Source organism: Microcebus murinus, chromosome 11, assembly GCF_040939455.1.
Source record: "Microcebus murinus isolate Inina chromosome 11, M.murinus_Inina_mat1.0, whole genome shotgun sequence".
Classification (NCBI taxonomy): domain Eukaryota; kingdom Metazoa; phylum Chordata; class Mammalia; order Primates; family Cheirogaleidae; genus Microcebus; species Microcebus murinus.
In genome coordinates, this window is record NC_134114.1 from 29,522,918 (window position 1) to 29,548,751 (window position 25,834).

A 25,834-nucleotide genomic window follows, 5' to 3' on the forward strand; every position below is an offset into this window, starting at 1 on the left:
GAAACCGGGCCACACCGCAGAAGGTGAGCAGCCAGCAAGCGAGCGAGCTGAGCAAAGCTTCATCTGCATTTACAGCTGCTCCCCATCGCTCACATCACCGCAGAAGCTCCGTCTCCTGTCAGAAGAAGGGCAGCATTAGATTCTCACAGGAGCGCGACCAAATAACCGCGCATGTGAGTGATCTAGGTTGCACGCTCCTTATGAGAATCTAATGCCTGATGATCTGAGGTGGAGCTGAGGTGGTGATGCTAGCGCTGAGGAGCAGCTGCAAATACAGATTATCATTAGCAGAGAGGTTTGACTGCACAATAAATGTAATGCACTTGGATCATCCCAAAACCATCCCTCCCACCCTGGTCTATAGAAAAAATCGTCTTCCATGAAATCCGTACCTGATGCCAAAAAAGTTGGGGACCACTGTTCTATGTGACTGTTAGGTTAAGTTTGTTAATTGCTTTGTTCACATCTTCTGTATCTTTCTAGATTTTCCTGACTGATCTATCAGTAATTGAGAAAGGTGTCTTAAAATTACCCACTATGTTGGTCGAATTATTTATTTCTCCCTATAGTTTTCTAAATTTTTGCCTTATATATTTTGAGGGTATTTTATCAGGTTCACAGTTTAGGATTGCTATATCTTCTTTATATTATTACAAATATTCTGCTGTATCTCTTTTGTAATGTGTCTTGTGTTTGTTTGAAATTCTTGGTCTGTTTGTTCTAAGACCACATCTTACACTGCAATCTGTAAATCACTTTGTTGTGTTTCTGTTGTAGTTGTGCTATGCAGATGTCTCTTTATTTTGGCTTGCAGGCTTGGGTTCCCCCACAAGCACCTAGCTGCTTAGGCGGTAAATATATCAGGGAAGAGCTAGAGGCCAGGCCCCAGTCCCGTCAGCTCAAAGTCTAAAGCAGCGCATGCCCTGGCGACCAGCTGAGGATGGGGAGCCATAGGCCCCAGAAAACCATAATCAATCACTGCTCATTGTACTGACCATGCCTCAGGTCAGGGGTTTACCCTCAGTCCTGCTGCCTAGCAGCGTTAGGATGTCAGGTTGCAATCCACCAGACGTGGGGGTTTGGGAGAAAGGAGAAGGGGAGAGACAGGCTCCCTCAAGCCAGTTGGTTTTATCTGTTTCCCTCAGATCCTTGCCCTTGTAGGGTTCTGTTCTTCCGTGATCTTACTGCTGGGAGCACTTGGTCTGAGTTTCCACTGGTGTGGGGAAGTGGGGGGTAGTGGGAAGAATTCCTTGTTTCCTGTGAACCCTCATGCCCCTGTAGTTTTTTCTCCATTGTTTATGGGGGTGGGAGCCATGATCCTCCTTGTTCAGCAATTCACGAGTAGTTCTTTTGTCACCTCCCTTGTCTTCTGTCTGAGGTTGGCATTTGTATTGATCAGACAGGACCTATATTTTATATCATACCCGAAGGCTTTCAACTACAGCAGAAGCACTGCAGCAATAATTTAGCTCTATGCTTCCTTATCTTGAATAGAGAACTGATCTCTTTATTGCAAGACCCCAAACTAGGCTTTCCTTTTAGATAGAGACACCACTCTTCCGGTTTTACTCTTACTTGTCTGGCTACTGCTTCTCTGTTTTCTTTACCGGCTTATTCTCCTTTGTTCAGATGCCAATATTTGGAGTTCCACAAGCCTTGGCCATATGCTGTTTTCCTATCCACTTGGCATTTTTTTCCTCTGGACAACATCACCCCTGCTCATGGCTTTAGTGACTTCTTATACACAGATGACAAATCTCTTCCCAGCTGTAGATCCATATACGTGACTATGTCCTTGACATCTCCACCACTGGACTATCCCAAGCGCGCTTTATGCCAGCTTTCTCAAAGCTGAACTCATGGCATTTTACCTTCTACACTCGGTCTTCTTCTAGAGTGTTCTATCCCTGTGAATGGCATGACCTACAATCTGGTTTTCTGAAGTCAGAGCTGTAGGAATCATCTTTTGTGCTTTTCTCTTGTATCACTCACATTCACGCCATCAACAATTACTATTTGATTTTTCTCCTAAACATGTTTTAAACTTACTCAATTCTTTCCATCTGCACAAGTCTCCCAAACCTGTATCTGTGGTCCCTTGGATGTAGCTTGTTACCAGATCACCAGTTTTTTGATATTCCCTGCACCTCAGCAAAGGTGATCATCTCAAAGTCAAATTTGATCATATCAACCCCTGCTTCCTTCCTTCAAAATCAACAAGGCATTTTTTAAAGCTGCAGACAGCATTGCTTAATGTGACGCACATGGTCCTGCACAGGTCAGCCACGCTTGCACTCTGCCCCTTCCTCCCAGTCCAGAAGCTACTACCTCTGCAGCACCCACTGCCCTTGCCGTGTGGCCCAGACCTTTTGGCCTCAGTCACCCGGTCTAGGCAGGGAGGTCACATCCTGTACACACTTATGTTTGATAATGTCACCTACCCAACTGGAAGGATCAGATGTCCCTGTACCACTAAAGCGACCCTAGCACCCTGGTACTCCTTGGTCCCATCCCTTACCCTTGTGGACTCCCAGAAAAGGGGGTTGGGCAGAGGATAAAAGCATCACCTCCAGATTAGAGTCAGGGGACCCCGTTTGGAGTACTGTGGCGGTCAAACCACAAACCGCCCCAGGCACTGTAAAAAGAAAAAGGAACGAATGGTTAGGAATACCTGAGGTTGGGATTTCGCAGGTGCAGCCTAATCAGGCAGCTGTCTGGTTCCCCTCCTCCCCCACCAAGCTCAGTGTTCCCAATATGCACTGCAGCACCGTGTTCCCCTTGCACTGGAGGGCAGTGTCTAGTGTCCACACTGCCCTAGCCAGACAGGTGACACCCCACTAGCAGGCCGTCCTGATGTCCTGTCTTCCATTGCTGTGTGAGCCTTCTGCTCCATCATTCAATGGCTCCATGACCTGTATATGACAAGGTGCATGGAAAGTCCATTGTATTCCATAAGAATGCACCCATTGTGTGTTGCCTGGGCCGTGGAGGATGTTACTTCCTTAGATTGAAGTCTCATGGGGTATTCAAAATGATGACATAGTTTCTTGTAACGGCTGCCATGGTAGTCTCGGCGTCCACATGAGTGATAGATATTTGTCTTTTTAGGCAGCTGTCATCCTAGATGACAGAGAGGGAGACCCTAAAAGAAAATGATGTTTCTTCAGCAATGGGCATTGCAATGGGAACACATGGGCCATGGTAAACTACGGGCATATTCAGGAAGATAAAGGAAGACAAAGGTTTTTAAAGGAAAAATTAGGAGGATTACATAATTGTTTAGAGATCATTATCCTCAGCTACAAGGTTCAATAACAAGGGGGTTGTCAGTCCAAATTTGGATAGTTGCTGGGCAGATGTCCTTGTAGAAGTATGTTTTTGTGTAAGATTGCAATGGCCTTTGTGCAAAGCTGTGGTTTTTGTAGTTTTTTACGAAACTTTTTGTTGTCAAGCATTCGTGCATGAGAACCCACCCTTCATGGCATTCCTTGGCTTCATTTTTTCATGGTTTTTTAGTCACAAATGACTTCATTTTGATTCTGAAAACTTTCACCTTTCCCCTTTTTGAACAAGATCTTTCCCTGAGATCATTGCTGATCAGCCTTTAGCCAGGATGGACCTGGCCCACGTTACTGGTCTGGTCCCACACTTGAGGCAGTGATTTTGGCAACAAGGAGCCAGGGACAAAACCCTTTTAGCGACATTGGAGCAACAAGGGAGGTTTGGAGAAAGTGACTTTCAGGTTAAGTCTACCTGAAGTCCATAGTTAAGTTCCATTTTGTCTGTTCTGTGGTCTTTTGGGCATGATCTCAAAGTGCTGGGCCAGCATTATTCTGTTAAAAAGTGTGCTTCTGTAGAAATCTGACAAGTAACAAGCACAAAATTTAAAAAGGAAAATATAAAATAAATTTAATTGTAATATGATAACCCCAGTTTGCATAATGGTTTTGAGCTATGAACCTGATCTTAAGGGCAACCAATTGAATAAATCAAATGACCACGGGGAATTAGGTGAGACCTGTTATAACTATGTGATGTGATTTTTAAAAAAATATTTTGTGTATACAGGTCCGAACTTCCCCAGAGGAGTTTGTCCAGGCACAGCCATAGGATCAGCAATCACAGAAACATTTCCTTATTTAACCAACAGGCACTAAAGGATCTCTTAGGCCAGGTGCTGTCAAGTTGCCAGCGGAAGCTGCTGATGGTGAAATTTCAATTATATCATCATCTTGTCAAAGAAAAACATAGTCATAAGAATAGGAAAGTTAAGAGAGGCAAAAGAGTCTCAGTATGATGGGGAATCTCATACTGTCATCTTGGAAAAAGTCATCTGCTGTGTGAAGCCATCAACTTCTTGTCCTGGTTTGCAGTTTGAAGATCTCTGGTCACGGCAACAGGCAGCTGGGTGACCTTTAGGTGTAGCCCATGCGTCAGGGGTGAGACTTATCCCTTGACATTTATATCAAGTTGTCTAACGTCAGCTTTAGGGCTTTAGGAGCAAAGCAGTTTTTGTGCTTAGTTGGACAGTTGTAGCCAAATATTGGAGGAAAATAGGAGCAATAATGTTGGGAGCTGTCCCGAACACGGGAGAGTTAAAGTGCGGTTGCTGCCCAGAACACTGGGGTCCTTGAGACACAGCACCTGGCGCCTTAACTCAGAGCTCTGACATTCTTGGCCTTTCTTCTAGCTTACAGAGGGTGCTGGAGATAACAGTAGCAGTTATAGAAGGTCACTGAAGTAATCCTGTGCACACAGCCCTCGTAGCTTATAGCCCCCCCTAGGCCCTGCACACTCCTTTCTCAGAATTGTTAATTACGCTTGGGTGCTCTTTTCCTTGAACTGTCTGAGTGATCATAGTTGAGTATTTGTAGCTTTTTGATATCAGAAAATAGTTAAGTTGTAGATTAGAAAACTGCTTAAGCGAGGGAAAGGACTATCAAAGTGACGTAAGGTTAAAAGAAACAAGAACTGTTTTGTTTTCTGGTTTAATGAAGACATGCACCACCTGTTCCCTTGCATTTTGCTTCTCCTTTGTTCTTATCTGTATAAATACAGCAACTGAAATAAACGAGGTGCGGCAGTCAGCAAGGACTCCGTCCTCCCGTCCCCATCTTTTTGTTGTCTCTTCATTTCTCAGCCTCGCCCCCTAACTCCAGGTGCAGCACGTCGCCGGCTGGCTCCGGCACAATAATATTTTTTGACAAAATGAAACCTGTTCACATGGCTGAATTTTATTTGCCCTGATAGGTAATCTTACGTGAAGGCTTTGGACCAAAATTTTGGGTAAAGCAGTCTCCATAGCAGTTTTATTTTTAAAAACCTCTTTTTATCCTTTTTTAGTTTCACATGAGTTTGGGGTTAAGTATTCAAACGTTTACATTTTAGCTAAGACTGGCTGAATTCTATAAGAAAAACATAATCTCCAAGTGGCCTTGAATTTCAGCAACAAATTTATTTTTTGGTTTGCCAATCTGGTTTGCTTGATTAGTCAACGTGGGTGAGGAAGCATTTTAACAAAAGGTATTTACAGTTTTTTGGTGTGTCTTGTTTGGTTTGGTTTGGTTTGAGGTTTGTTTTGTTTTGTTTGTCCTTGACTTTTTCTGGCTCATGTGTGGCTGACAAAGCAAAATTTTTATGCGGGACAGAGAGACCTTATATTATTGCTCTGAGCTCAAGATCTTGACCTGTTTGATCTGAGAGCTTAACTTCTATAAACATTCATCTAGTTATTTCCTTTTTACATTATCAATCTTTTAATTAGCTCCATCACCCTAAGTGATTGTTAGCCAAACAAATCTACACTGACATTTCCAAAAGGGGTGACTCTTAGGTGCACAAGGATAGGTTGTTACACGGAGCTGTTGTGACTTGAAAGCCCTCTCTTTTTTCTTATCTTGGCTGAAATGTCCCAAGAAAAACTTCTCAGTGGCTTTTGAAATTAACAACAGTAGATTATCTTACCAAGGGAAAAAGTCAACAGATTCAGAGTAGCAGAGAGGAAGAAGGAAAGAAAAAAAGAGAGAAGTTGGGAGCCTCTATATATTAGCATTTTATTTTAATCATATAGTTGCAGTTTATTAATTTAGTACCAAGAAAAGCAAGCATGAGGACTTTGAATGATTCGTGTGATGGCCATTGATTTTAAAATATACATGAAGAAAAGCCATGTAGATATCTGGAGTCCCAGAAAACCTGACAAGCCTTAATATTTGAGAATCCTATTCTGTTTCTTATTAATCTCTCCAGAGCAAAGAAATCCTATAAATGCTGTCAGGAAATATGGGGAGTTTAGACTGGTGTTTTAGAGGGTGATAATGACCCTCATGGCTTTAACTGGCCATCTCATACCCACTATTTAGAATGTTTATTTTTGCTACTGGAAGATGTTCAGAAACAAGCAAGGGAAAAAGAGCCAAATCATTTACAGACATAAGTAACCAAACCAAACTGAAAACAAAATCAGAGTGCTCACAAGAATTTCATCCCAGGCAGGCAGATCAAACAAAATATTAAGACAGAATGTAAATTCTGCAGAAACCAGAGAACTCAAACCAGAAGAACATTGTCCTTATAGCACAAAAGTCGAAGAGTCTTTTATCATCCCGTGGGGGGATGAAAAGTCCTTTATTAAGGAGGCCTTAAGACCACATCAGATCCTGAATAAAGTCAGAAAGAACTCACCAAAGGGAGGGAATCCATAAATCTAGAAGGAGATTCATGAGGGCAGAAAATGCAACTCACAGAGGTGAAGAGTGCAAAGGGCTCTGTTGGCCCCTCACTTGATTTCAGGGGCTGCTCACTTGGGTCCCACATCTGAGATACCATTAAGTGAACCTGAATAACAAACAGAGAGGGAGACTCTCTCAAAGAAAATGATATTTATTTGGGAAGGGGCATCGCAATGGGAATACACGTGCCATAGTAACTACATATGTATTCGCGAAGGTAAAGGAAGATAAAGTTTTGTTTTGTTTTTTAAATGAGGAGGATTACATAATTGTTCTGAGATCATTATCCTTGGCTACAAGGATCAATAACAAAGGCAGCATCAGTCCAAGGCTGGACAGGCAGGCAGTTGCTGGGCAGATGTCCTTGCAGAAGCATTTGTTTGTGTAAAGGTGTGATGGCCTTCGTGCAAAGTTGTTCTTTTTGCAGAGTCTTTTGTGATCATTTTTTGTTAAAAGGCATTAGTGCATGGCTTTCCCTGGCTCTGTTGTTCAGGTTTTTGTTTTTTAACACGAGTGACTCCATTTTGATTCTGACAACTTTTGCACAGCAAGCTGTTCCCATACTTCTTGTCCTCTTCATGAGGGATTCTTTAAGAGTTCAGTCACTCAGTTGTTATTCTCCTGACTGGATGGCTAGGCTGTTGGCAATGGTTTATAAGTTGGTTAAAATATAGCAAGATATGGTGGGAGGGGTGACCAGCATGGCCATCACCACTGCATGTAGTTTGGAGAGAAGAACCATGTTCAGTCCCAGTAAAAGGATGGCTATCTACTGGCCGGATGGCAGCAGCATCCCATGAATCCCATCTGCTTTTAGTTTGGCAGTGCTGTTGGTAGACCATGCCATACCATTGGTAGGTAAGCTTTTGAATCTTGGGCTCCAGGTAGCCATGGGAAGAGCCAAAGCATCGTCTGCAAGTTACTTGGTCCCTTCTGATAAGCTAGCCATTTGTTCATAGAGACTACTGGTCCCTTGGGGTCCCGGTTAAACACCATTTTAAACGTTCCAGTTCATTTAATAATTCAGCTCTGTTGGGCCTGGCTAGTTTCGTTGTTGGGGTTTGTAAGCGCCCAAGTGAGAATGGGCAGTTCGTGTCCTAGTATCATATGAGGCGCAGTGGCCCTAGGATGCTCTGTCTCCAGAGACTGGTGCCCAGTAGCAAGCAAGGAGTTGTCATGTAGAAGGGGTATATCTGGTGCTGCCTCAAGCAACTTACCTGTCCAAAATCTGAGAGGCTGGAACACCCTGGAAGCAGTTTTCTCTTGCCAGGGACTCTAATCAGCAAGCCTGGAGGTTTCCGGCATGTGTGACTTTCTCAGGCTAGCAGGCTCTAAAAGTTCTAAAAATCAGTGCCTATACCACAGCTTATTGAATGGCCTCCAAGGCCTGTTGTGGAAAAGGACCCCATTTAAAGTCAGTGGCTGCCGGGCGCGATGGCTCACGCCTATAATCCTAGCACTCTGGGAAGCTGAGGCAGGCGGATTGCTCGAGGTCAGGAGTTCGAAACCAGCCTGAGTGAGACCCTGTCTCTACTAAAAATAGAAAGAAATTAATTGACCAACTAAAAATATATATACAAAAAATTAGCCAGACATGGTGGCACATGCCTGTAGTCCCAGCTACTCGGGAGACTGAGGCAGAAGGATTGCTTGAGCCCAGGAGTTTGAGGTTGCTGTGAGCTAGGCTGATGTCATGGTACTCACTCTAGCCTGGGCAACAAAGTGAGACTCTGTCTCAAAAAATAAAAATAAAATAAATAAATAAAGTCAGCGGCTTTGTTGGTCACCTTAAAACTAAGGGACCAAAGGACACTAAGGTTGGGTACAGGCTTCCTCCAGCACCCAAAGAGGGCTAGCAGCTGTTGGGTGTTGTAAGGGGCAACCATTTGGATTGACTACGTCTGGGATACTTCCTTGGCTTTCAGCCCAAGTGGCCTTGGCATGTAGCCTGAGATAGTCAGTTGTTAGTCTCTGTGCCCAGGAGAACATTTTGACTGCTGAATTGGGCTATTACATTGTGACAGTGCCATTTGTGACTTTTTATCCATGTTAAGTCCTGATTCAATAAGGTAAAGTATGATTCTACACTCAGTATGAAGAACAACTGTTGTTGGGGTTTAGGTAGCATGGGTGGCAGGCAGGCGTACATGTGCCCCACTGTGATGGCTGGAATTCTTAGCTGTGAGAGGCCATTGCTCCTCAGGTAGAGGTGACATTCTGTGCCACAAGCAGCCAAACTGTCAATGTCTATAACGTACTCAGTGGTGGGAACCTTGGTCACTAGCACCCAAAATGGCCCAAAGGGCCCCACCCACCCACCAGCAGGGAAGCACCATGGGTCACTGTATTTGTCCTAAAGCTTCCTCATAACATCAGTTTACATTTTCCCCTAAAGTGACCAGGAGATGTTTTCATGTGAGCTCCAGTGTCCAGGAACTCCAGGAACATCTGAACTCTCCTCTTGACAAGACTGTAGGACTGTTGGCTTTTAGTGGGGACCCCAGTACTTTTGCCCCTCCCCTAACTGTACCATTTGGGTCTATAGTGCCCCTTTGTCAAACAAACACACCAACCAAGCTGCATGAGACTCAGCTTCCCTGGCTTCTGTCTGCCGCTGTCCTTGAGTCACCCTCCCTGTGAAGGCTGCATTCCGCATTTTGGTTCCCTCTCAGATGTCTCATCAAGGACAGTTACAGGACTTCTTTTTCATTCTCTCTCAGGTGCCTCAGGATGCATCCAAGTACCCACTTCCTGAGCTCTTGGGCCTCAGGAATGGGTGATCACATATGGGCACTGAGCTTCCCAGTTCCATATTATTTTCTCTGCCTGAGTCCCCACAGCCAGCTCACCCTCATCTTTGTGTGTGTGTGTGTCTGAGAGAGAGAGAGAGAGAGAGAGATCCCTCTCCTCCCTCCTCTCTCCCAATAAAACATCTTGCTCCATGTCCAGCCCTGGCACCACCAGTCTGATGTCCCCACCCTGCACCAGGTGTGTGGGGGGTTGCCCCTCCACTTTGCCAATAGGCCATGGTTCCTCAAGTTGAATCCTGCTTGCTGTGCCAATTAATGAAGCAGGTCACTGTGCACTGGGTACCAACTTGTCTGAGTCTGGTAAGACAGAGCACACTCATATGCAACAACATACATGAAGTGGATTTAATGCTTAAAGATAAGCATCAAGGGACAACAGAAGCCTAGGATTTATTGCCAGTTGGTCCCTCTAGGCTCAGGAAAGATGCCCAAGGCAAATAGATTCTCATCTCTGAGTTCCTCACTTGTACTGCAGCTGAGGGGCCTCAGAAAGCACCTGTCAGAGGTTTTATATCCTGGCAATATGTGACTCACTGGGCTAAAGTGTTGGAGGACATCCTGTTTCTAGGGGGAACTGGAACATACCTCTGGCTGTTCCCCCTTCCGTTCAGGATGTTGCACTCCAAGCACATGCTATGTATTTTATGTTGTATTCTTGACATTGTGAATGTTACGGCAGTTAAACTCTGGGTTTGATTATAATTCTCCCCATAGGCTTCCTTCTCCAAGTTTTGACTCCCCTGTACAATCTTCCTGCTTGTGTTTAATTTTTCTTTTTGTATTTTGTTCAATGTGTCTGATAGAATCATTGAGAGAGAAAACCTGTAGTTGGCTTACTCCATCTTATCTATAAGTCTGATCTTGTTTATCACTTTCTCAAATGTGAACAAAAAATACATACTGAAAGTATAAATGAAGAAATGAACTGCCTACTTACCAAAGTCTTTTAAGATCTATGTTGAATTTTATTTTTCTTTGTTTTTTCTTTTTCTGCCAGTTCATCCAATGAGTCCCTTTAGTGTCCAATTTGAAAATATAAGTGCCACAAGTGCTGTCATGACCTGGAAGCTGCACTCCCTTGGGGATTATTTCACACTTTTGTGTCAGGTTGAGCTCCATGGAGAAGGAAAAATGATACAAGTAAGAACATGGCTTAATCTTCTCCTTTCAAAAACCCTTTTATGTCCTGAATAAATCAACTTAAACTCTTATTTCTGTGTGGGTTCAAAGGGTGTGGGTCATCTATTTTAATAGGGCCATGAAATTAATCATTGACTTTTAGAGTTGGGAAGAGGGCCTTAGAATTTTTTTTTTTTTCTAAAGAGCTGGTCTTACTCCAAATAAGGATTTGCTGTGTGCTGGTTTGGATTTGCAAGTGAGATATGCTCACTAATACTTCTGTCTTCTTTTCTCCTTTACTCTTTCTTCTCTCTTCTGATCAAGCAGCACAATGTTTCTGTGAAGGCGAATGGCAAGTACCTTTTAAATGAACTGGAACCCAACACAGAGTACGTAGCCCAAGTCCACTGTGCTGACGACAACCACTTCTGGAAATGGAGTGAATGGAGTGGTCGGGACTTCACCACACCTGAGGCTGGTATGTTCAGCTCCCTGGCATTTACCCCAGTGATCAAGAGATGGGTTGGTTTCCCTGAGAGCCTTTGGTTGTGCCAAAAACTGGGAGGAAAGTATTAAGACAGAAGTGGAGCAGCACTTAAAAAATTAGATTAAATGCCTAATGAGAAGCGTGTAGGAAGACCTCAACCTCAAACATTTGACAAGAGTGTTATTTCCACTGCATAGTTCCTCTCTTACCTTTCGCTTTCCCCAAATGGTTTCTAAAGCTATTGCTGGATTCACGTTGGATCTGGGCTATGTAAATTAGCGCAGGCCTTTATTTAATTCAGGACCAGGCACAAATAGAAGTGTTAATGCCAAGGGAAGGGACTGGTCTCATACTAAACAACTTCAGGCCATGTTTGGAGATGGAATGATGTTGGCGCCTTGATCATTATTAGTAAGTCATTAGTTCCAGCCACAGCACACGGTGAGCGCTCTCCCGCGTGCTGTCAGTGGAAGGGGGTCCTCAGTCTGACGCCAGAGTTCCACCCCTAACCGGAGCTCCATTCTGTGTGCTCGCTCTCTCGGTATTGTTATTGCAACTTTGAGATCGTGTTGATTCAAGTCCTGGCAATTTTGCTGCCAAAGGAAGGATTATATATGTATGTATTTCCTTCGATCTTATTATTTGTGCGTGGAGGCTGCCAGAACTCTTTCTGTGTCATTCTGGGAGGACCGTTTTAAAGCAGTGACTCTAATTTGGTGCTGGTGAGGGTGGTTAAGCAGAATCCACACCTGCGGCTCATTAGTCAAGACCAGCAGACTTTCCACCTTCTCTGGAGGTCCCTGCCCACCCTCATGCCCACCAAGATGCCAATAATTTTCCCCAGGGGTGCAGACTCCTCAAGATTCTTTGCTGCACAAGGCACTGTTCTTGAGAGGAATGAGACATATTCCTTAGCTGTATTTTATTAAAGAATCTTTACTTTAATAATACTATATGTCCTGCTTTGGGCTTTTTTGTTTGTTTTTTTGCAAATTCATTTCAACATAATAGATAAAATTGGCCAGGTGTAGTGGCTCACGCCTGTAATCCTAGCACTCTGGGAGGCCAAGGTGGGAGGATCACTTAAGCTCAGGAGTTCTCAACTAGCCTGAGCAAGAGCGAGACCCTGTCTCTTACTAAAAATAGAAAAAGTTAGCTGGGCAACTGAAAATAGAAACAAAAAATTAGCCAGTCGTGGTGGTCTGTATTAGCCAGTCGTGGTGGCGCATGCCTGTAGTCCCACCTACTTGGGAGGCTGAGGCAGGAGGATCGTTTGAGCCCAGGAGGTTAAGGGTGCTGTGAGCTAGGATGATGCCACGGCACTCTACTCGAGGCAACAGAGTGAGACTCTGTCTCAAACAAACCAAAACAACATAATAGGTAAAATTATGTGCAAAAGGAAAATGGTAAAAGGATAATTTCTTTTGGATTATAGTGTAATAAACCTGAAAATACTTAACTTTGCTTTGACAATGACAAGAAAATGAGATGAATCTACTGATGATAAATCTTTTTTTTTTTTTTTTTTTTTTACCTACCAACAGCAAGTCGATTTTTTTTTTTTTTTTTTTTTTTTTTTTTTACCTATGATGATAAATCTTTAGATACGTTTTACCTCTGATAACACTTTGCCTAATGCTGGAAAATTCAATGATTTTGTGTATTATAATCACACTTACATATAATCATAGTGAGCAGACAGTGGGTTAAATGACATCTTGATACAAACTATTAATATGTTGTATATAAATATACAGTGCTATCAACTGTATTGCAGCACTCATTTGTTACAAACCAGCTGAAGATTTTGTATGGAATTTGGAATCCAATATTGTGCCTGGGTATTTCAATAAAGTTTTTGATTCAATATTGTCTTCACCAATGGTTTTGTTTTTTTTAGCAAATTGAAATCTGCTTTAATAGATTTAAAAACTATATGATCTCCTTTAACTTGAGTATAAAGTGTCAGCAACTAAAAGAGAAAAGAACTTAAATGTCAACTGTTGGGGACAGTAGACTATATTTTTATAAAACAGATAAATCATGACATTATTTATATTCCAAAACATTTCTTCTTTCAGAGAGATATTTGGAATCAAAACACAGATCACATATCCTCTCACAAATAAAAAATAAAAGTACATAGAATAGGCAATTTTTAATATTTGAAACAAAGTGAAGCACTTTGTTAATTTTGTTAAATTTTGGTAATTTTATAACAATTGATGTTTTGCATTTTTACATTTAGCAGCTGAGATTTTTAAACCATTTTAGGAGGGAGAATTTCTATTAAAAAATAGAAGTCATATGAGAGATGCTATGGTTTTATTTTCAGATTCAGAAAGCTGAGATGGAATTTAAGCACATTCACAAACTGTGGTTGTATAGAGACATGGAGATGTTTTTAAGACTAGATTTGAAAATGAGGTATCTTGTTAGAGTTTGTTGCAGAAGGATGTCAATACCTGTGAGTTCTTTTCTTGTCTGTCTTCATGGGTATGCTAAGATCGTGTCAGCTATATCTTCAGCAGTTAAAGCCTGATATTTCTTGTGGCATAGGAATGTTACAAATTCTCTTTTGACTACTTTTTGGTTGTCCTATTCTTGTGACAGTCATACCATAACAAAACCCATGGTAGAAAATTTGATTCCATGTGGAATGCAGAGTATTACACAAATATACCACAAAATAATTTACAAAGTAAAAAACACATACCCATCTTAACAGGACTTTCAAAATATTTTTAATAATCAATGATGAAAATACATACCTCTTTAAGATTTTAAAATAAATTGTATTTATTTTATTATTTTTCAATCCCCAAGACATTTTTTTAATAAGAATTTTGTTGAACTTGTCATACAAGCTGTGCCTTTAATTGACCCTCCATCTTCTAAAGGGGACTAATGTAATCATGGAGATGCCGGACACCTTGCATTCAAATCTTGGCTTCACTTTTACTTATATCTGGGTGATTTAGAGCTATTAACTTAACCTCTGAGCCCTAGTTGGCTTATTTAGAGAATGGTGTAAATAATCATTCCTGCCCCATGGAGCTGTTATGCAGATTGGTGAGTTAATGTTCATAAAACATAGAACCGGGCAGGCACCTAGTGCCCCTCTGTAAACAGTAGCTATTATTGTGTGTAAACGAGATCCCTCAGACAGATTCATACAGAGGTACCCAGAGTTGGTTTGGATTGAAAAACTGACCCCCTCCTGATGATAAGTTGATTGAGCAAGGATAGATTCAGATGCAAAATCAATCAACCAATCAGTTTGCATTGATTTCCGAGCTGTGGATGGAGATAAGAAAAGGTTGGGATGTTTAAACAGGTTGTTTTCTGGGTTCTTTCTTAGTTTGCTTTTTATCCATTCAGAGGGGTTTGTGGAGCTTTCACAAAGTTCCAGGCCCTGAGCTAGATGCTAGAGCTTCATAGCCAGATGAGCCAAGGCCCCTGACTCCACGGAGAGACGAGGAGGCACACTATTCCACGGCAGCGTGGTGAGAGCCGTGATAGAGGAACAGTCCGCAGGCGGCAGCCGCCCAGGCGCAGGCAGGCGCTGGAAAGAGTGGGGTGACACCTGCCCTGTGGAGGGGACAAGCAGGCATTCCCAGGCTGTGACTTCAGCAAGGGTGGCAGCCCTGGGGGATCACAGATGGACGTTAGTGTGGCTCGGCGCAGGCTTCGCAGGTGGGCTGCGGACGTAGCCATGCTCTGCTGCCTAGAAAGTAAAAAAAAATGGGAAACTCACCTCACTCAGCTCCTAGAATTGGTCTGGCTGACAAATTATTCCAAAATTCTTTGGTGGCTTCCAGAAGCTCTAACACTTGGCATTTATAAAGGTTCTCAGCTTAGTGTCCTGTTTAGAGGCAGCTGCCCTTTCCATAAAGCACCTACTGTGTGCACCTAGTGAGGAGGAGCAGTGTGGCTCTGGACAAGTGGGTAGAAGCCACAGAGCGTGGAGAGGGGAGAGGCACGCCTAGGACAGGTTGTCGTCATGCTCCCGGCAGCCCTAGAGAAGGGTTGAGTGTGTTGCTCTGCATACACGTTACGAACCAAGAACTTCTCTTTGCTTCATTTCAGCTCCCTCAGAGGCTCCTGATGTCTGGAGAACCATGAAGTCAGGAAGCCATAATGTGACCTTATTCTGGAAGGTAAGACGCGCAGATCTAAAACGTCCCATGTGTGTCCGCTGTGTCTTTCGCTGTGAAACTGTGGACGAGTGCAGTCTCCCACTGGGAGGATCTTCACACTCATCCACGGAATTCCTTACCCAGCGGAGGAACCCCACTCTGCTTCCTTGCAGCCCATGCTGCTGACGGCAGCTCTGCCTGTTACGACCCCCTTCTCTGAGACTGCGGCTCAGGCCACCCTCACTTTTGCAGGGCCCCGGGCAAAGGTACAAGCAGATATAAAGGTGTAAGGCACAACCACATACCATACTTAAAAGTTAGGAGCATTTAAACATTCATACTATTTATATTTAAGAGTTATGAATCACCTAAAAAAACTGTCATATAAAATAAATTTTGGCCGGGCGCGGTGGCTCACGCCTGTAATCCTAGCACTCTGGGAGGCCAAGGCGGGCGGATTGCTCGAGGTTAGGAGTTTGAATCCAGCCTGAGCAAGAGAGAGACCCTGTCACTACTATACATAGAAAGAAATTAATTGGCCAACTAATATATATAGAAAAAAAATTAGCCGGGCATGGTGGCACATGCCTATAGTTGGTGGCACATGCCTGTAGTCCCAGCTACTTGGGAGGCTGAGGCAGGAGGATCGCTTGAGCCCAGGAGTTTGAGGTTGCTGTGAGCTAGGCTGACGCCATGGCACTCACTCTAGCCTGGACAACAAAATGAGACTCTGTCTCAAAAAAATAAAAAATAAAATAAAGTAAAATAAATTTTATCCTTCTATCTTACCTAACCTACCTCGATGACAACCTGGAAGGCCAGGTTTGGATTCAGAAATCTCGGATTCTTCAGGGTCTCATACCAGAGTGTGGCGATGCTGGGAGAGTCGGCCCCTGGCCACAGCCTGCCCCACTTTCCCCCCACCTGCAGTGCGGCACACCACACAGGGACCTCCGTGTACACACGTGTGCACCTGCCAGTCCCCGTGCACGTTCTGCCCATGCCCCAGGCAGACAGCGGCTCCCAGCCCACTTGCAGGTCTAGGGCTACACACCCCAGGGGCACGGTGTGTCGAAGGGAGGGGAGGCCCAGCGAACTGACCCCGGAAGTGGGCTTGGGACTGTGTGGACAGGAAATGCTCTGCAACCTGGAAGACTATCTAGAAGAGGCTCTGGGTGGTGGGAGCAGCTGCGTGGGGACAACACAACTGGACGGGGGGCGGGGGGTGAGGCCAGGCCCAGGCCTCCCCTGTAGGGCCCCAGGGTGCTGCTGTTTCTCCTGCTGGGTCTTCTCCCCTTGGCTAGTCTGTCTATTCTGCAAGTTAGAGAGTCTCCCTTCCTCTTGGTTCCCAACTCAGTCTCTCTTCTCTGGACACACACACTGTGCTCGTGAGGAGCTTGTCCCCAAATGACCCTCTTCTCTGCTCAGCTTCAGTTAGATTAGAATGTCTGATTTCAGGCTTCGTTAAGATGATTATTTTAGGCCGGACGCGGTGGCTCACGCCTGTCATCCTAGCACTCTGGGAGGCCGAGGCAGGCAGATAGCTTGAGGTCAGGAGTTTGAGACCAGCCTGAGCAAGAGCGAGACCCCGTCTCTACTATAAATAGAAAGAAATTAATTGGCCAACTAATACATATAGAAAAAATTAGCCGGGCATGGTGGCACATGCCTGTAGTCCCAGCCACTCGGGAGGCTGAGGCAGAAGGATCGCTTGAACCCAGGAGTTTGAGGTTGCTGTGAGCCAGGCTGACACCACTTACTAGTCTGGGCAACAAAGCGAGACTCTGTCTCAAAAAAAAAAAAAAAAAGATGGTTATTTTATCTATTAAACAGTTTGAATTTGCCTGTGTGTGTGTGTGTGTAAGACAGCTGAGGGACATAAAAGATGAAAAAGTAATTATACAAACCCCATTCAAAGTAAAACCCATTTTGAAATGATTACCATGATTTTTTTCAGCCACTGTCAAAATTTCACGCCAATGGGAAGATCCTATTCTACAATGTAGCTGTAGAAAATCTGGACAAACCGTCCAGGTTGGAGCACCGCTCCATTCCCGCGCCGGCCAACAGCACGGAGCTAACCCTGGACGGGTGTTCCTACCAAATCCGCGTCACCGCCAGCAACAGCGCGGGCGCCTCTCCTGCCGCTGTGATCGTCGTCCCTGCAGCCCCTGGAAACAGTGAGTTCCTTTTTTGTTTTGGTTGTTTTCGTTCTCCAGGAAAATGTCGATGATGTTGTTAACTAGCGATGGATAAATGAAGAAGACAAGAACTTGGGCAGATAAAATATCTAGCCACCATGTTTCTGCAGGATAGTCTTCCTCAGTGGGAAAAAGGAGATTCCGGCTGTGGCTCAGAACATTTCTGTCCTGGGGGTTCTTCAACATACTTGGGAACGTATCTCAAATTTATTCAAGTTAATGTAACCCGTTCTCACTGAGTGAGTTAGTATTTAAGTGTTTTGTGGCTTGTGAAATATGAGTTGCATTTACTATGTTGTAAAAAAATATCATCAGTCTTCGTCGCCTAGAGAGATCCCATGAGTGTTTCCAGAGATCATAAGAAGACTTGGCATGATCTTTCACCAGGGCTTCTGCCAACGTTGTAGAATAAAAGATAATAACTGCCTAATCCCTTAGGCTGTGAAAGAGCAAACAAGGTGGAAATGACCTTACATGCAAAATCAACAGTGATACTAATTGCCGTCTTAGCCATAAAAACAGTAAACCCTGGACAGTCACACGCTATGAACATAATACAATCAGCAATTGAAACCTTAAGGTCACTCATGAACTTTGCAATAATGTCACCTTCAGTTCTTGCTATTAAATTATCCAGACCCTGCTTAGGAGATTACGGCAGGTTGCATTGTACCTATTATTCAAGTTCAGCTTAAATTTGGGTTAAGTGAGCTGTGTTAGAAGGTGGTGTTTGTTTCACTTATTCTTTTAAGAGAATTATCCAGTATGTGTCAGATAAGGCAAAGAAATTAGTATTGTGTCACAGAAGAAAAACTCTAGGAGTTGGTTTAGGAGTTATTTAACCATGACTTTGTGAGGAACTATAGTAAAGAAAGAAGATGTATTCTGACTTCATTAGGATCAGAACAGGAAATGTGGGCATTTTATTTGGCCTGGGTGAGCTGGTAGGTAAAAGAAACATTGATTTCCATGGGGCCAGGCCAGAGTAACACTGCTTAGTGCTCTTATCTGCTTGGGGTCTTCTCTGTGTGTGGGTTCCTACCATACCTTCCATTCTCTACCCTGCCTTCAGAGCCCCAGACCTTCTCATGTGATGCTCCATCTAGCTTTCCTTCAGTGGTCCTTGTTCCTAAATCACTGTGTATAGAAAGTCACTATAAGCCATGAAAAAACAAAACAAACAAACAAAAAAAAACATTAGGGTTAAGACAATTCACACTAGCTTGTGAATGACTGAATAAAGAGTTCCTTACTCTTTTCTCTGCCTCCTTCCCTCAAAAACATATTTGAAATTTTAAAGCAGCAGCCTGCTAAGAGTTATAACCTTGGTTTCAATTTAAGTTTTAGTCAATATGAATAAGTGAAGTGAAAAATGTCAGCCTCAGTGTGAGGGAGATTGGTTTCTGTGATGGATGAAGGCAGGGAAGCCATGGAGGTGGGCTATATAAAGCCATCTTGGGCTTTTACCTTATACTTAGGGCTACACATTCCTCTTTGGGTGCCCCTGGCCAGGTAATAACTTTATGCCCTAGAAAAATGGGTAGCACCATGCTTTCACACCAATGCTGAGTTGTAACCAGGATTTCCAGATAAAATAGAGGATTCCCAGCTAAACTTGAACTGCAGATATACTAATCAGTTCTTAGTGTAAGTCTGTGGAAACAGGAGAAACTCCCTGGTGGTAGAACTGGTAGTCCCTGGAGGCCACGTCACCCTTCTTCCAATTATCAGACATTAGGAAAACTACCCCGAAATATAAACATGTTGAGTGGCAGCCTGAGTCATAAATTGTGTGCACATCCTCCTGTAATCCAACTTAGTAATTACATACTTTTTTTTTCCTTCTTTTTTACTCAACTCAATTTCCACTGGTAACGTCTCAGAAGCTGTAGTAAGTTCAGGGACAGCTGACATTATTGCAGGCAAATTAAGCTGCATTAGTCACCCATTCGACAGGTGGTTTTTTGAGAGCAGATCAAGTACAGACATAGTTCTAGGTCAGGGGTCAGCAAGCTTTTTGGTAAAGGGGCAGATGGGAAACATGTTAAGCTTTGCAGGTCACGCAGTCTCTGTTGTATAGTCTGTATTCTTCTCTGTTGGTTTGTTTTTTACAACCCTTAAAAAAGTCTTGACACCATTCTTATCACAAACCTCGGAGGCTGGAATTGTCCTGCTAGCAGGTGTTTGCTGACCCCTGCTCTAGGTGCTGAAGTCTGGCTGGGGCTCAGAAGGCCAAGGTAAGGCCATCTGAAAGTCAGGTGTGAATGTTTGCTGGGGAGTGTGAGGCAAGAAAACACTCAGAAAAACATCCCCAGCCAAGCTCCTGTAGCCACTGAAGTGGTAGGACTCCTACCTGCCACATATAGTGTGTGCATGTTTATTTTCTTCCTTAGACACTTAAAAAAACCTTACAATTAATTAAATGTGAAGCACGGCTCTATTTTTTTTATGTACAGAAGAGGTTGAAGAAGAAATAATTGAAGGCACAGAGGATGGGTTTTCTATGTCCTGGAAACCCCAATCTGGAGATGTCATGGGCTATGTTGTAGAGTGGTGTGACCGTCCCCAGGACCCACTCTGTGACTTCCAGTGGAAGAAGCTAGGTCCCAATACTACAAGTACAGTCATTAGCTCAGGTAAGAAGAACCTTCCCTATTTCTGTCTTGCACCTTGTGGCAAGTCCAACTAGGATGGACTGGATGACCTCATAAATAAATTATTTCAAAATGCCAAATCCAACATGGGGGGGCTAGTGGTTCACATTTTACAAGAATGTGATTTAATATTTAAACGTTGAATCTACCTTTTCAGAGAATATCTAGACCTGAGGTTGTGATCAGCATTCATAATTTTCATGAACTCGTTCCTCTGAACTGGTGGTCTCAGATGAACAGCAGAGGGACTTTGTAACAGTTGTCCAGAAAGCTTTTGCAAAAGCAGAAAAGTGAATGGATTTGGGAAACATTAGGACATGAAGTTGATAGGAGTCAATTTTCAACTTCTTTAGTTTCAATAGAACAGGTGTCACTCAAACTCTTACCTCCTATTACTGGATTTGTAATTTGAAGATTGCAAAGTCAAAGATGGCTGGGTGTGTGGCTTGAGTTGGAGGGGAGAGTGGCGCCATCTGCTGGGCTCAAGGAAAGGTGTGGGAATTATCTGGTTTTGGTGGCCTGGTGGGTTTTGGAGGTGGATGGCAGGGGCACAGGTGTGAGGGGAAATGAGGAAGTGGGAAGCACAGCTTTCAAGACCCTGGGCTTTAACGAGTAAAGAGAAGGCAAGTAACTGGAACGGGAGTTGGAGTTGAGGTTTGAAATGGTTTTATCTGTCTGGTCTGATTCTGCACCCAGTACAATAAACATGAGTGAGGGCATGTTTAGAGCTCTTGCTTGGGGACATGGTAGAGGCCGGTCCCTGCAGGCTCTGCTGGGCCTGAGACAGTGTGGTCAGGTGTTTGCAACAGGGAGGACACCAGGGCTTCACAGAAGGAGGGAAGGTGGGGGAGATGAAATGCAAAAATCCTACAAGAAATTTATTATTATTACACTTATTTTTCCTTCTTTTCCTTTTCAAAATTAAAGAGATTGTCATTCTGTGTTATTGAAAATCTGTTAACTTTTTTTCCCTAGATGCTTTTAGACCAGGGGTCCGATACAACTTCAGAATTTATGAGTTATCTACAAAAAGGATTGCTCATTTATTAGAGAGAAAAACAGGATACACCCGGGAGCTGGGTAAGTTTAAAGCAATTAATTTGCCCCAGGTACAGACTTATTCAAACAATCCAAAGACTCCTAGCTTTAGGGATTAGGAAGATTTCAGTGCCTTTATTAATTTTTGATGTCCCCTTTATTCTGATAATTGGGTTTGTAAAATTATTTTTAATCATACAAACCCAAAACATTTTCATTAAGGATGATTTATAAAATGTTATGCAAAAGAGGATAATTTGTAACCATTAAAAAACAAAGAGGAAAAAAATGGTGACAAATTATTGCTACTTTTACTACCACAAATAATCAGAGTTAATATTTTATGCATACCCAGATATTCCTTTCTCTGTACAGATACATGCTTTTAAATATAAATGGGATCTTACCATATTGTCAACTGCATTTGTCAACTGCTTTTTTTACTCATGTCACTAAATATTATTTAGCCATATCATCTTAATGACTGTAAGTGTCCTATTGTATATGTATGTCAAATCACCAGTTGTTGGACAGTTTATAATGATTGCAGTGTTTTTCACCTAAAAACTATAAAATTCATCTTCAAGTATCTCGCAGTTCCAAGTGCTAATTCTCTCTTTCTTCTTTTGCCCAATCTCTTGTGCCCTGTTTGAGTCATCTTCATTTTAGTGAAATCTTTGTCCTTATCCATGACAATGGTTTTCAAATACTTGAGTCAAAGGGTTGAACTTCTTAAGTACTTTTTAGTTTCTTTTATAATTTTTAAGACTTTTCATACATGTTGTGAAATTGTCCCCTGAGAATGTCACCACCATCTCAAGCGGAAGCGTAAGGGATTTTTGACCCTCCCATGGCGTTGCTCATTCACCTTCCTTGGCATTAGGGTGTCAGCCCACTGAGAGCTGTAGGGCTGGGCCTGGACTGCCAGGAACTGAACTTGCACTGGTCAGACCAACTCTCAGGGGTTCTTTGTTTGGCACAGCTGGTCCACAGTTTATACTTGGCTCTGAGACAGGCAGAAGGTGTGCTGTTGGTGTGTGCATTGGTGTGCACAGACCAAGTGTGGGAAAACAGGCTCAGGGAAGCCTTCGGAATAAATGTTCCCAAATGTTTTTGATGACACTTGGATAACTTTGCATTGCCATCACCTGGGAACTAGAGTTCTTTAAATCCCTCCCTCGCCTCTTTGAACATAACCTGTCCTCTTCCTTTCCCTGTGCTTCACTGTAGTAGGTTCTCTGGTTGGGTCTTCTCTCAAATATTTAGAATTCAAGAACAGAATTAAGTCTAAGAAAGACTTTTAGTGTCTCTCTCTCTTTTATTTATTTATTTATTATTTATTTATTTGTTTGTTTGTTTGTTTGTTATGTGACCTTGCACAGATTATTTAGTCTTTCTGGGTATCCACTTGTTCATCTGTGAAAGGCAAGGCTTGAACAAGAAGGTTGTTCGGACCCGGCACGGTGGCTCAGGCTTATAATCCTAGCACTCTGGGAGGCCAAGGCAGGCAGATTGCTCAAGGTCAGGAGTTCGAGACCAGCCTGAGCAAGAGCGAGACCTGGTCTCTACTAAAAATAGAAAGAAATTAATTGACCAAATAAAAATATATAGAAAAAATTAGCCGGGCATGGTGCCACATGCCTGTAGTCCCAGCTACTCGGGAGGCCGAGGCGGAAGGATTTCTTGAGCCCAGGAGTTTTAAGCTAGGCTGACCCCATGGCACTCTAGCCCAGGCAACAAAGTGAGACTCTGTCTCAAAAAAAAAAAAGATTGTTCAGCTCCTTCCCAGCACTCACAAACTACATCAAGGCATAAATCTAGAAGAACAGAACTTGGCATAACTTCTTACAGCCTCCATTGCTGGCCGTAGTTCAGCTTGTAGTTTACATGAATGTTCTATGATTTCCAAAGCATGACTTTTCGTCTTACCCCACCTTCCTTTCCTAGCTCCTTCGGACAACCCTCATGTGGTCACGAACAACTTGACATCCCACTCCTTCACTCTGAGTTGGAAGAATTATTCTACTAAATCCCAGCCTGCTTTTATAAGAGGGTACCATGTCTATCTGAAATCCAAGGAGGAGCAATGCCAACCAGGAGCTGAAAAGGCAGTTCTTCCAGGTGACATTTATTTTTATTTGTTTAGTTTTTCCAAAGCCCATTACAAAGGCTACCATATCTTTGAAATCATTACAAAGGCTACCATATCTTTGAAATCATTACAAAGGCTACCATATCTGCCTGTGGTCAGGCTGAATTCTCTTTTCGCATGACTTGGTGATCAAATGGTGTTCTTAAGCAAATTAGTAGGGTGAACAAGACCGTGGAGGGGCCAGTATTTTACTTAAAAAGCAAAGTGGCCTGGTATTTTCAGAAGCACTAGAACCACCATCAGCTCCTTAAGAAAGCCTGCCACTTGTGAAACTTTCTCACCCCATTTTCTTTTCTTTTTCTTTCTTTCTTTTTGACTTATTAAATGTTATTACAATTTATTTTGAAGTCTCTTGCAAACTCTGTTTCTTGCTGACTCAGATGCTCTCCCTAGTCACCAAATCCCGTGTTTGGTGGATTTTTTGCTTTTCATGCCACCTTCTCAACCCTTTCCCAGTGTCCCCAGTGTGATGAAATGATGATTTAAGCTTTGGTTGGTTTAAAAATGTTGACAGTGCCGAGACAGGAAGAATATTAGTGTCCAACTCTCTCACAAGATCTCTACTATGCTTTTAATAATTTTTTTCTTAAGAAAAAAAACATTTTTCACAGATGATACAGTATGTTGCCAATACAAAATCGACAATCCGGAACAGAAGACTTTCACTGTGGAAAACCTAAAGCCGGAATCCTTCTATGAGTTTCTCGTCACTCCGCACACGAGTTTCAGCGAGGGCCCCAGTGGTACTTTCACGAAGGTCAGGACTCCGGATGAATACCGTGAGTTTTTCCAAATCGAAACTCTTCCCTTAGGGGTTTCTGGGAAACTAACAAAGTACAGAAATGTTGCCTTAGGCTTTGTCTAGATCAGGAATTTTCAAACTTTTCTTCTCCCTTCCCACCCTCTTTCTCTCGATGAAACCCTCTGATTCATAAGAAATGTTGCACTACATGAAACAGATAAAAGTGAAGCCGACCTGACTGATCGAGGTCTGAAACCTTCTTTTTGCCTCCCTCAAGGGGCCCCTGAGACACTTCTGTGGAACTCAGTCTCATAAAGTTGTGTGTAGTCTGAAAATCACAGAGAGCCTATTTTAGTGTTGGCATCAGAACCACAAGGCTTCTGTCTGGAGAAGAGTGGTGTGGTGGTCTTCTCTACACAGTTGCCCTGTGTAGACAGCCTTCCTTCTGGCTGGTTTCCCTCAGTGGCAAACGGATTGCTCCCTGACTTTGGTGGGGCCTCCAGGGACAAATGGGGAGAGGGGGATGGGGCTGGGGAAGGGGTATGAACGCTTGTTCCCAAACTCCATGTTTGCTTATTTGGCGGGGACAGGGCCAGATGAAGAGATAGATCTTTTCAAAATGCATTTGGCTTGAAAGATGGAGAAAGAGGAGGGAAGGGACAAGGCGCAGTGGCTCATGTCTGTAATCCTAGCACTCTGGGAGGCAGGGGTGGGAGGATTGCTTGAGCTTGGGAGTTTGAGATCAGCCTGAGCAAGAGTGAGACCCCATCTCTATTAAAAACAGAAAAGTTAGCCGGGCATGGTGCCTGTAGTCCCAGCTACTCGGGAGGCTGAATAGGAGGATCACTTGAGCCGAGGAGTTTGAGGTTGCTGTGAGCTAAGCTGACACCGCAGCACTCTAGCCTGAGAAACAGAGCGAGACTCTGTCTCAAAAAAAAAAAAAGGGAGGAGAATGGTAGGAAGTAATTGATGGAAAGTTTTATTCTCATGGTAAATCCTGACATCCAATGAACAGGAATGTGGTCAGAGAAAATAGATACTGATGGAGGAAGGAGGAAAAGAGAAAATAGATACTGATGGAGGAAAAAAGAACATCTTCAATGAGAGAATTATAGAAGGTCCTAGAACACACTCTTCCTTGAAAAACTAATAGGCTCAGAAGTCTTGCCTGAAGGTACCAATTTTCCTCAGTGCATGGTCCCTTCGCTGAAGGCAGAGTGGTAGGAATGGGCGCATCATGCAAGACTACTGACCCTGGAGTGTCCTGACCAGCAACAGACACACACGTGGCTGCAGTGGCAGGTGGTGGCACTCGCTGCTTATTGACTACTAGACTGAACCGTGGCCCTAGGTCTCCAAGCCAAAGTCCAGAACCCCCTAACATTAAGGTTTGAGTCAGTGATTTACATTATTTGAGCACTCTTGCCATTTTGCAGTAAATTTTTAATTTATTTTCATGTTATTTTTCTTCCAGCTTTAACATCTACTCAGTTGGTAAATTCCACATATTCACACACACAACTATCTTTATTAAGTATATTTCCTAAGTTTCGTTTATCTCCCTTATGCTAAATTTCATTAGCCTTGGCTTGTGACTCTATTATTATTAAAAAAAAATAGTTGAAATATTTACAATTTCCCTGACAGAGGTCTTCACTTACTATTTATTTATTTATTTATTATTTATTTACGACAGAGTCTTGCTCTGTCTCCCAGGCTAAAGTGCAGTGGTGTCATCATAGCTCACTGAAACCTCAAATT

General features: G+C 43.1%; 1 protein-coding gene across 8 annotated transcripts in view; it reads left to right on the top strand.

The window, feature by feature from the left end:
* OSMR (oncostatin M receptor) overlaps nt 1–25,834 on the top strand; it is a 70,749-nt gene that overhangs the window by 40,616 nt on the left and 4,299 nt on the right. For 7 of the 8 annotated variants that reach the window (XM_020290069.2, XM_020290070.2, XM_012736486.3 and 4 more), the window contains 8 exons: nt 10,539–10,681; nt 10,985–11,138; nt 15,237–15,307; nt 17,244–17,466; nt 19,944–20,123; nt 21,117–21,221; nt 23,127–23,300; nt 23,943–24,110. In XM_020290069.2, the coding sequence (XP_020145658.2) occupies nt 10,539–10,681; nt 10,985–11,138; nt 15,237–15,307; nt 17,244–17,466; nt 19,944–20,123; nt 21,117–21,221; nt 23,127–23,300; nt 23,943–24,110 (1,218 nt within the window). The remainder of the gene's footprint in view (nt 1–10,538; nt 10,682–10,984; nt 11,139–15,236; nt 15,308–17,243; nt 17,467–19,943; nt 20,124–21,116; nt 21,222–23,126; nt 23,301–23,942; nt 24,111–25,834) is intronic. The other variant, XM_076007979.1, reaches the window with a different exon arrangement.